General features: G+C 36.9%; 1 protein-coding gene across 1 annotated transcript; it reads right to left on the bottom strand.

Moving 5' to 3' along the window:
• Nucleotides 1-948: 948 nt before the first annotated feature.
• LOC110461687 (laccase-like) lies at nt 949-7,582 on the bottom strand. The gene is made up of 3 exons (XM_021515290.1): nt 7,503-7,582; nt 3,008-5,039; nt 949-2,668 (listed from the first exon to the last, which is right to left on the bottom strand). The coding sequence occupies exons 2-3, from the start codon at nt 5,022-5,024 to the stop codon at nt 2,541-2,543; spliced, it is 2,145 nt and encodes a 714-aa protein (XP_021370965.1). The 5' UTR covers nt 5,025-5,039; nt 7,503-7,582; the 3' UTR covers nt 949-2,540.
• Nucleotides 7,583-12,381: the final 4,799 nt, after the last annotated feature.

The raw sequence follows: 12,381 nt of genomic DNA, 5'->3' as shown, positions 1-12,381 counted from the left end.
ATTCTACCCTTGGTACACATTTTGGGTCAGAACTGAGATTTTGTGCTCAGGTTCTACATTCAAGGGTAGACGGACATTCCTAATTCAACAAGAAATATAGGAGATTATATAGATACGGTATTAACCAAGAATCAGTAAGTATACTATGCCAAATGTATACTATAAAATGAAAGCCAAATCTTCACATTAGGTTCGTTAGGTAAATGTTTATTTCCGTGATGCAATGTCTGATGCCGGCCTATTTTTGCCAGTGGATACTCCTCCGCTGACCAAAAGTCAATTAAATGACGTCACGTATCACATCAAAATAAAGTTATGTTTCAGAACGTCATCCGATATTTTATTCGATATTTGAAATAATTTGTATGCTCTTCCTAGTCAATCAGAAACAAACACTGCAAGTTTTTAAACTACATGGGATACGTATATCTTGATTACGTAGATGTCGGAGATACCATATGTAACGAAACAAACCTCCGTATGAAATTGAAGATACTTATTACAGGTCCCATAGACACCGAAATAGAAAGAAAAAATGTTACATGAAGTAAAGTGGCAGTAGAGCAAATACATTTGTTTTCGTAACATTTAAGTCAAATGAAAACAAGTTCACCAACATAAGTCATATTAAAGTTTTTGTTTTCTTGCTTTAAACAGGCATTTTACTAGAAAAAAAACATTGTCAGAAACCCAAGGTCGTTACACCCATCGATCGTAGGTTAGCTCAGCAAATCATTCTCAAGGTCATGAATAATTATGAGGCAATTTGACTGGCTCCGTCACATTTTTTTGTACCGGACCTGAGCCAATGAAAACAAAAGGTAACAAACGCTTAATAACAACGATGGCGGCGAGTGAACTTGATCAACGTGATGAAGAAGTTTAATATAGAGACTTTTAACACCAACAACAGACCATCAAATCATCAAATTTTATTTCAACTTTAAAAAAAGATAAAAAGCAAAATGAAAAAAAAAAATGTACATAACCACATGAATACAACAGTTAACCTCTGTATACTGTTTCAGGTGTAATTTATGTCATCTCGCTGATTGCAATTTGACTTCATCGTTCCCTTTCCGACTCGATAAATTGTAAACTTTGTAACGCAAACGTGAACAAGTAATGGCTGAAGACAAACTATGCGAAGATTAATATGGTCGCGTGTGAGAACAATATGGTCGCGCGTTAGGACAATAAGGTCGTGGATGATGACAGGATGTTCGCGCTTGAAGACAATATGATCGGGCTTAAGGACAGTATGGTCACGCGTGAGAACAATATGGTCCCGCGGGAGGACAATTTGGTCGTGCGTGAAGACAATATTGCCGCGAGTGAGGACAATATGGTCAGGTGTGAGGACAATATTGCCGCGCGTGAGGACAATATGGTAGGATGCGATGACAATATGGTCGGGCGGGAGGACAATATGGTTGCGTGTTAAGAAAATGAGGTCGCGCGTGTGGACAATATGGTCGCGCGTGAGAACAATATGGTCGCGGGTGAGGACAATATGGTCGGGCGCGAGGACAGTAAGGTAGTGCGGGAGGACAATATGGTCGCTTGTGAGAACAATAAGGTCACGTTTGAGGTCAATATGGTCGCGTGTGCAGACAGTATATATTATATGTTGAGCAAGGACAATGAGGTTGCGCGTGAGAACACAATGGTCGAAGATGAGGACAATATGGTCATGCATGAGAATAATATGGTCGCGCGTGGACAATAAAGTCGCACGTGATGACAATATTGGTGCGTGTTGGGGACAATATGGTCGCGTGTTAAGGACAATATTGTCGCGCGAGAGAACAAATTGGTTGCGCGTAAGGACTTCATATTGTATATGGCTGCGCATGAGAAAAATATGATCGCGCGTATGGATAATATGGTCGCGCATGAGAACAATGAGTTTACGCGTGAGGACAATAAGGTTGCGCGTGAGAACAAAATGGTCGCAGATATAGACAATATGGTCGAGCATGAGAACAATATGGTCGCGTGTGAAGACTATGGCCAAGTTTGAGGACAATTCATGTGGCGTGTGATGACAATTTGGTTGCGCGTGAGGACAATATGATTACACTTGTGAACAGTTATTATATCTTTATTACCTCTTATTTGAAAATCATTTGTGAGGAAAATTAAATTGCGCGCGAGGAAAATACGATCGATTATTTGGAAAATTAAGTTTTTAGTTTAAATCATTCATTTTGAATGCTGTAAGGTATAATGCTGCTAACGAACATTGAAATGTGATCACCATCACGCTATCCTAACGAGTTGTCGTCAGCTGGGTTGAGTTTATAATCATTGGAATGTTAACATTATCACGCTATCCTAATGAGTTGTCGTCAGCTGGGTTGAGTTTATAATCATTGGAATGTTGAATTGTTAAAACATAATTACGAAAAATATGTTGGAGTTAAAAGAATTGAATTTCTTTTATGCCAAAACTTATGAAATTGCATTTAACGAAATCACTCTTTTCTTATGTTTCAATAAAAAATAAAACTTTGTAAGATTTGGGACCGACACATCGGTCACTGCTTGTTCACATAGTTTACATTCCTCCTGCTGAGGCCAAGCCATACGATGACGGTCAGAAGCAGGCAGATAACCACAATCAGCAAGGCCAGTACTGTCCAAAACTGGTGTGATGTCAAAACAACTGTAATGAGAAGTACACATATCGATTCTATGGATAAACATGTTTTGCTGACGTCAGCATAAATATAACGAAAAGTACAACTGTGACGTCGGCGTAATCGTACACAAGAACCTAATTCGGTAAAATCAAAATATTTAATTACAAGAACACACCACTTCTGTCATTTTTAAAGATTAATGAGTGAGTAGTTATACACACATAGCAAGCTTACCGATTAAAACACAGAAACAAGAACAACATACATATGAAAGTATTTCAAATATTAAATTGAAGAATATTTTTCTTTTTTCACTTTTTCTCCTTTCATGAAAATGCTTCAATATTTTATGGATTACTTACCAAACGGTTTGGTGCCATTCCTGTCTGTTTGCGTTTCTGAAATCATGTCTACCTCCACAGAACGCTTGTGTTTACTCCCCGCGTGGTGGCGCTGTTCGTACCGGAAGTCCCGACATTCTGCAAACCCTTCCGGTGGTGGTGGAACGTGCTCCAAAGATTCGTTGACCGCCATAGCCATACCGTCCAGGTTATGTAGTTCAATGTGACAATGCAAGAACCAAAGACCTGGATTATCTGACCTGATTCTGACGATTGCGTATCCACCAGATGGCACTATGACTGTATCCTTCCGTGGAGGGTTATCTAGCTCCAAACCAGGGATATTGTTGCCATACCATGACGTGTTAGACCAAGATGCCTGGTTGCAGAAACTTAATTTACCATTTCCGTTGCAGTTAATATCTGGATTATCAGAGACTATTTGACTGTTACTGTCATACACAGCAAATCCCATCTTAATGATTTCAAATGAGTGTCCATGCATATGTATGGGGTGAGCCCAGCCCCGGCCGAGTCCCATGTTGAGGAATACAAGGTGATACGTTTTGTTATAGTCTAGATTGAGTGTGTTAAAACAGTAGCATATCTTATCTTCACCACACTCTTGATCGTTACATCGATGTTCGTCATCCACTTCGCTCATCTGTGTTAGACTAGACACGGGTGGCGCTTTAAACTTCCTTCCGTTAACCGAGCCAGGTGTAAACGAAATCCCGGGAAAAGCAAAATTCAGGAACTCTTCCCTCGCAGGTTCTTCTGGTGTCATGAATGGTTTGTTGGTGGCTGATGTGGTGCTGTGTTTTCGTCTGAATTTATCGGCATTAAAACAAGTAGAATTATACCAGGGTGGGAACTCACTAAATGGACAATTCAGCGTGTTACACTTATTGGTCAGTGTGCACGTGTGAGGAGACGAAGATGGTTCTACGTCCCTCGCTCCCTTGTAGCGTAAAATGGCTTCTGCAGTGTGGTTCAAATTTATTTCTAGTGTCTTTGCTCGGATCCAGTAGTTTGAAGGACTCTGGCTTGCATTTAAGAGGAAGTCATATCTCTCTCCAGGGTTGATGATGATGGATTGTACCGTCACTGGCTCAATGTCCATTCCATCAGAAGCAATTACTATCAGCATGTGATTATCGATAGAAAATCTCCATGGGTACAAAACGCCATTTGCAATCATTCGGAAACGATACATTTTTCCGTGTGAAACCTCAAAAGTAGAAAGAGGCGCGCCATTGTGATTACCCGAATGGTCGTCATAGTAACGCCCTCTACCGTTTATAAGCCCAGATTGCATGTGAAACATACTGAAACTAGCGCCCTCTATAGACTTTGTATTGTCGACCTTACTTCCGTTTCTGTAATTACCATAGTTCATTTTCATGTGTGCCATGTCGGAATCGATGTCATGGTTCCAATCTTGTATGGTGAGAATGTGTTCGTCAACCTCGAGGGCAATCTTCTCTCGGATGATAAGGGCTCCGTTCAGACCCATCGACCGCTGGGCCCCTATGTGCGAATGGTACCAGAAAGTACCCGCCGGAGTGGCCCTGAATCGGTATGTAAATTTCTGACCTGGAAGAATGGGACACTGTGTTATAAAGGCCACCCCGTCCATCCAAGGCGTTTCGTGTTGTGGCAGACCATGCCAATGGATTGTCACCGCATCGCTGGCCAAATGATTGTGTACATGGACCGTGATCATCTGACCCTCGTAAACAATCATTGGCGGACCCGGGAGACTGTTGTTAGCCACAGTTATCACTCGGGATTCAAAATATCCATCTGCGGTAACGATATTGTCCATGGGGATGACGTCACTAGGAGCAGGTTTGGGGACGTCATAGTGATACAGCTTCCCCTCTCGTGTATATAGCAAAACCTTACCATCCATCATTGTCAGATGATTCTCAACGATGAACGTGAATTCACACTCGTCATCGCTATAGCTACAGTCGCTTATGACGTCACATGCCATCAGGAACACTGATACTGTTATCACGTATACCCGGAACATCTTGGATTTATTTGTCTGCAAAACAGAACGGCACTTTAGGGACGCACAAAACCCCGATCTTATATTCTACTAAAAGTATCCGAGTGCTTTTTCCAGATGCACCCTATTTATATATCCGAGGACGCACCTAAACCATGTATTCTAATCCATCTAATCTTCTAACAGAAGATCTAGATTGACAGTATTATGTACGCTCACTGCAGCCTGTACATTTAACCAAAGACGCACACTCCCTTCGTTTCATAAGGCACCACTTACTCCCGTATCAAATGAGACAATACATTCTCCTGACACACAAAAGAGGCACGTCCTTAAATGACCTTAGCTGTTAAATAGGACGTTAAACAAAATTAAACCAAACCAAATATCTCGTTACATTCGATCTTAGATCTTCCTGTTTTCTTAAAAAGATTAACATTACAAACACACAGTGTCAATCGTTTGACACTCAATTTCCCCGCATCATTAAATACATATAATTACATTTGCATGGCATTGTCACTATATAGCCTCTTTGAAAGCTGTGTCGTTGATGGGACTTTAATTACCATGCATCACGAGACACAATTCTTAGCGTATTAATACAACACTGACCGGAACTACAATATCCAATATGAATGACGGCTGCTGAAATATCGCTGGGCATTGTGAGATTTGACAATGTCATTGTAAATTTATGTGCAAAATAAAAAATAAAATAAAAAACACTTTTATTACAACGAAAACAAGACCAAGGTCTGCAATATCGTACAAAATGCACATCGGTTGAAATCACCAATGCCGGCAATGGAAACAATTTTAACGCTCATGCAATTTATCAGAAATATCGTCTGTTACACTGCACTGATCAACAGGGGTTCGTTACAAATGTCTGAAATACACATATTCTATAGACCTACTGACACATATGTTACAGACCTACTGATATGAGTCACAGCACACATAAACATTTCAGACATTTGTAACGAACCTGTGCTCCGTCGCAAGATCACTCACTTCAAACGCTATCAGTTTCACGCGTCTCGCATCCACGGTTCCTCAGTTTCTGACGACATGTCAAATAACGAGGCTGTTATAGAATCTACCGACTGTTGTCAGGTTCCCATACAATCAACAAATAAATTCACGCCTGGATTCTTCACAAAATGAGCAAAGAGAAAAGTTCGAATTAACTTCCAAAAATAACTCCCTCGTGGAGGGCAAGGTCGGATTTACGGTGTTCACTGTATTTATCCATGCGCTAAATTTGTTCCGGAGAAAAATCGAAACAATTTCAAATCTAACTTTCAGCTCAGAGTTCTATTGATAAACTTAAATCACCCTATATACATATCATACGCAATTGTATTTATACTGAATTGTGGAATAACATTGAAGTGTTTGTTAAAATTTCAAAGTACTACTTTGTTTGCCAATCAGCACGCGACAAACACGCTGTTCAAACTATTGAACGAAATTTTGTGGACTGTCGATAAGGCGGGCATTTTGAATTTTGAATATAAATTATAAGTTAAAAAAGAACATAAGAGGCAGAGAAAACGTAAATATAAGTATTGAACTGTTTTTGTATGGTATTTATGATCTATTTGAATACCATACAAAAACAGTTCAATGCTTAATTAACTCTTGCATTACGAGACAAAATCTACTTCTGTCACGATCATCTTTCATATTTAACGCATTATTTTAATGAGATCGTCTTGTATCTTAGCACGCAGCGACTCTTGTACTTTTAAACAGAGCCTAAAGCTGTAATCAAATATACACTCAGTTTTGCTTATCAAAACGCCCTGCTCTCGTTTCCTATAACATGACACTACTTATCGTAATATACACTCATCCCTGTACAAATGTATCGTCCTATACAGCCACTCCTATTTCCTAAGACAATTGCCCACTCACGTGTCCCATTTGTTGGTTCTTTGATAAAATTTTCTGATTTTGAGGCTAGCTATGTTATTAAAGTGATATTTTGTTCTTAAATCCTTAAAGGAAACAAATATTTACAACGCTTTGTGTGGACCTCATCAAGTTTGCAGTTGCTTAAATAACACATTTACAGTAGAAATATGAACATATCACGAACCAAAATATGTATGTGGGGGCCAGGGATGCTGCAGTTAAGTCTGGTAAACCTCTCACTTTCATTATTGAGACTACATCATACAAATGAGGATACAATGGATAAAACATGTTCAGGATGAAATAAGTCAACTGGACTTAATTGGCATGAAAGTTTCATGTAGTAAAAATTGCATACATTCAAATACAATTTGAAATGAGTGCCGATTTATTTGGCCGGACACTGACGGCTAAGACATGGCGCTGTAATAACATCAGTTATAAAACAATTACAGACTCAAGAGTCAGATATAATAATGATAAAGAAAAATTACGATTACAAATTCGACTTTTCCGAGCACTACACTGTACTCTTAACAGGCATTCCTGTCTAAAGATAAGAAACTGTATTTTTACCTGTGTCGCCGCAGCACTGTTCGGATGCGTTCTACAGTAATGGTTACTCCACCTTGTAGTTTTATACCCACGCACACAGACATTTTGAATGTGACACAGCTGAGAGAAGTCCAGATGTATTTTATTTTTTTGGTTTGTTGACCTGTCAATATGTTCGCTGGAGTGGCGCCGCGGATTAGCGTCCTTGGGTGCTTATCAGAAAGGTTTGGCGGACATTCCGACCAGATTTGAAGGACACGATAACAGTATTAAGAAATGACACGTTCATTGCCGAAGAAAACTTTCCTTAAATAAACTCAGTTGACATATCATTTCATCAATGACTCTTAAAGGTTTCCTTGATACCAAATTGTTTTCGGTAAGATATAACCATTTGCTCCTGCCCGGAGAAATCTAAACAGCATATAAGTCATTTTCGACAAAACCCCGTAAAGCGGATGTGACGTCACAGGTAGGAGTTGGTTATTTGTCGTATATAGTACATCCTCGTTTGAAATATAAGAAAGATAGATGATCAAATTAATGATGGTGAGCGATATCAAGACTTTAATTCATCAGAAAAAAATGACGATATGCTAGGTCAAATAACGCCTGGGCTGTTGAATCTAATCAGAAATCGTCTTTCCAGAATATTTCTAGTAACTTCCTTTATATGATGGGATAAACTGCAATAAATCTGGTACCATTCATACTTCAATATTGTGCACATGTAGCTGAAGGTGATTCTGAAGTCTTTTTATCAATATACGCGACTTTATTTATTTCGTATCTACACCTCATGAATTTTGATTTTTACTTTTAATTTAAACCTAATCATCATATTAATGGATTTAACGTCAAATTAATTAGATAGGTTCATGTTATGTAATTGTCGAATTCTTACAGTATTATTCTATTGTTTGTCTTGTTTTCTTGCACAATGCTGTGTTTTATATATAGGAAGTCATATTTAAGTCAAATGTTATTGATTTAAACAAAAAAAAAAAGTTTATTTTAGTTGTCAGTGTGCGTACTGCGAGACATTCTCTACAGTGTTCACGGGATTTCAGCTAGAGAGAAAATAATGTTTAAAAGATGATAAATTGTTATCATCTTTGGTAAAGTATCATGTTTTGTGGACTTAATAATTCATTTATTTTTGTTGCATGTTTATTGACCCCATAGCATGCATATCTTCCTCTCAAGCACCGTTTTGACCAGTGATAATGGGCAGCCCAACTAGCCTCTTTGCCTAGTAAAAACACCACTTTCCCCTTTTTCGATTCTTTGGGACTTTTGACACAGGGTTAATGATTTTTTGATCTGTAATTATACAATAAAAATACATTTTGTTGCAATTTTGTCGACTAGAAACATCTATCTGGACTAGCCTCTAGTGGGGACACATGCTGTCATATTAGTGTCCCGATTGTTTCTAGTAAGGAGGAGAAAGCAATTTTGCATGGAGTGGTACAGTAGAATAGATTTTACTTCTTTTTTTCTAAATTATAAAGTCTCTTCCAACATATGATTAAAATATTGCGAAATTTTGGATCAAAATCCCCATATTTGACTTGGCAAAATGTATCCCCATTTCTGTATTTCAACTACATCAGCTAAGACGAACCACCAGACAGTAATCTACGTTTTTCAAACAAATTACAAAGAGTGCACTTCTAATGGTAAACACAGGAGTTTTATGAATGACACATGAAAAAGAATAGAAAATCGAGTCCATTATCTAAATACCTTGCCCCTAAAATTTGAACTTTCTGGATTTTGGTCATTTCCGTAAAGACCCAAAAATTCAACCAATATGATATTGTAAACTTTCATCGGACGCTATAACGAACTATCTGGGCGTTGCGATGAAAGACAATTCATTTAACAAATGTATACATGCAAAACTGATATTGAAGTTAATTTGCGCACAATTGTAGTAAGTTTTACTTGACAAAAATCATGATATTTTTGCTTTGTTATCTGAATGTCAGACTCGTGACGTCATGCGAGCTTTATCGACCAGTTTGTAAAGGTGAGATTGTATTGGTAGTTAAAACAGGAGAAATCCTTTGTCGATTCAATAACAGCTACACTAAAGTGGAATCAATTCTTAGACAACAAAAAACACTACATAAAGCCAAAAATCACTTGATGGTCACGCCAGTGACTAACGATATGACAAGTTTTCACAATGTGCCAGATATTAAAACAGCAAGGTTTTTAATGGAAGCAAAATGTCCCCAGCGGTAAAAAAAAACATGCTACTTTTAAAATCAAACACTGTAAATAATTTATTTTTAAAAATAATAGCAATTGTATACATTTTATGAACTCTTTTCAGATATGCTGTAAATAACATTCCATATAACCCTCATTACGACCTGAGGTGTATTCAGGAAAACATATTTTAAACATTTAGAAGTTGTTTATAAAATCGCAACCAAACTATCGTCGCGGTAAAATATCTTTTTAAAAATTAACAACTGCATAACATATAATACAAATATATACCATTTAAAGCTATTCTTATGAAATATAAATTATTAAACATATGATATAACATATTTTTCTATATTACACTGTTGTAATTTGAACTTATTGAGTATTATATTTATAAATAAATATGTCAAAATGTATTTTTGACAGTGCGTTATTATTACATATCAACAACTGGTATAATAATACAATAGATATAAGCTGTATGGCAAATGAAGGGCTATTATGAGATTGATAATAATCTGCTTTCGTAGTTACAACTGTATTTCATCTACAGAGAAAAAGCTTGAGAACCCGAACATTTAACATATGAAAGGAAGTTAAAAGAAATATTTGTACTTCACTAGTGTCTAAGTCTAGTCATTAAGATATTTGGTTTTCGATCACCAGCAAGGTGATGCTGTTAAAATTCGACTAGTTTATATTTCAATTTTAGCATTGATTTAAATATTTTAAAATAGGGACATTTTTAATATCAGTGTCAAGATCATTCCATGGTCTAGTTGTGGAGGGTATAAAGGAGTTATTTGTAGATTGTTATCTATTGTTTGGAAAATTGAAGTTATTAGCGTTTCTCAAACTATAAGCTGTTACAGATGATACTTTGGGTAGGAGAATATACTGTAGGCAAGAAGGGTCAAGTTATTAATTATTTTATTATGACATACGTATTTTTTCTGCATCTTTTTCTTTCTAATGTTTCCTATCCAGTTTCAAAGTACAGGAATACTCTGATTTCATAGGATGACAATCCCATGACGATGTGTGCAGCTTCCAATTGAACTTTTTCTAAATCATCTGCACCAACCCGGGAACAACCATCCCATAGCTCACAGCCGTACTCCAACAAGGGTAGAATAAAAATATTATAAATTTTGTTCAAAGTTTTACGACATAATATATATTTTAGTCGACGCAACTCTGCAATTTGTTTCGAGGCATTTTTACAAATATTTCCAATATGTTGGGTCCATTTCAGATTTGCACCCAATGTCATTTCGAAATGTTTGTGGCTTTCAACAAAATTTATGGCGACATTGTCAAACGTTGAATTAACATCAAGTTCTGATTCAGTGTTAAATACTCACAGTGCCTCAGTTTTTGCTGGGTTAAACTATTTTTTAGCCCAATTGTTGAATAGTTTTTGGTCATTATTCATAAAAGTTTGAATATTTAAAGGTACATTGCCAGAATATGTAATAACCTATCTTCTGCTAACAGTCTCGATACTATCATAAACAAATAAAATGAATAACAGAGGCTCAAGTACAGAACCCCGAGGTATCATCAACAAATATGTATGAATGTTTTCAGAATTGATAAGAATAGTGTTTTCTTTTAAATCATTTTTTGCAGATTAAACGCTTGATTAGAACAAAATTGGCGATTAAACTTTTCTTATCATTTAATTATTTAAAAGAAAACGCGGTTCTATTTTTAACACAGCCACAAAAATTGAGGGTCTCTGTGCTTCTTTTTTGTCCCATTATTATTTGTGGGTTTTTTTTTACCCTTTTTCGGGGTCAAAAATCAAAAGTGTTACAGTTACACTACTTTAAATGAGTTTTATGAATACGGGCCTTGGTCTATGACGTCACTGGCCATACAGCTTAGGTCAAACGTTATTTACGATATAGCGTATCTTGGTCTACTTTTGGACATATCTTTCAAGACGTTACTTACCATACGACTTACAGTAGACGGTGTTATCTACCCGAAGGGCTATTTGTAACGCCTTCTATCCTACGGCTTTCATTAGAGTACTTCATCTATTTTTGGTCATTGGTTATCATAAACACAAATATTTCTTCATAATAATCATACTGCAAAGGAACGAACTCAGAAAACGTCGATTTCTTACTCCCTGCAACTTTAAAGATTTTGATCATGTTTTTGTTTTTTTTGTGTTTTTTTTTAATTTAGCTTTTTGTGGTGTTTTTTTCTACGAATGTTAAAATAGCCATGAATGTAATTTTCAATACTCGGCGACGTTTTATTGAAAATGTTCGGTTTCTCTCAAGACATTTCAATGCATTGTAGACGACCTTGTATGGTTCATCACGACTTTATCAAGCCGGAGCAGTACTACATGTACTGTGCTATAGCTTACACTGTACTTTAGCTTACTTTCGTTAATGCATTATATAGCTTACTTTCTGTAATACACACTTACGCAACACTGGTACGAACTAGTGCAGATTAATGAAGGTTGCCACAATACGACATAATACTGAACCTTTACCAGTATGTTAATAGGTAGTTCAGCCTGGCAGGAAGGTACGCTTTATGGTGGCTGATTGAGGGAATAAACATCATAATGTATATCCCGTTATAACGAGTTAAATTCCCGCTATCAAAAATTCGTATCTCTTTATAACGAAATACCAAGTCGTTATAAAAC

Source organism: Mizuhopecten yessoensis, unplaced genomic scaffold, assembly GCF_002113885.1.
Source record: "Mizuhopecten yessoensis strain PY_sf001 unplaced genomic scaffold, ASM211388v2 scaffold10651, whole genome shotgun sequence".
In the NCBI taxonomy this organism is placed as follows: domain Eukaryota; kingdom Metazoa; phylum Mollusca; class Bivalvia; order Pectinida; family Pectinidae; genus Mizuhopecten; species Mizuhopecten yessoensis.
The sequence above is the reverse complement of the archived record's forward strand: the minus strand, read 5'-3'. Positions and strand labels throughout refer to the sequence as shown.

What these genes read in the sequence shown, in the direction of transcription:
- LOC110461687 (XM_021515290.1), bottom strand. Translation starts at nt 5,024, where the DNA reads ATGTTCCGGGTATACGTGATAACAGTATCAGTGTTCCTGATGGCATGT. An exon ending in GAATGGCACCAAACCGTTTG is followed by an intron (nt 2,669 to 3,007) that starts GTAAGTAATCCA and finishes TTCTCATTACAG; the next exon opens with TTGTTTTGACATCACACCAG.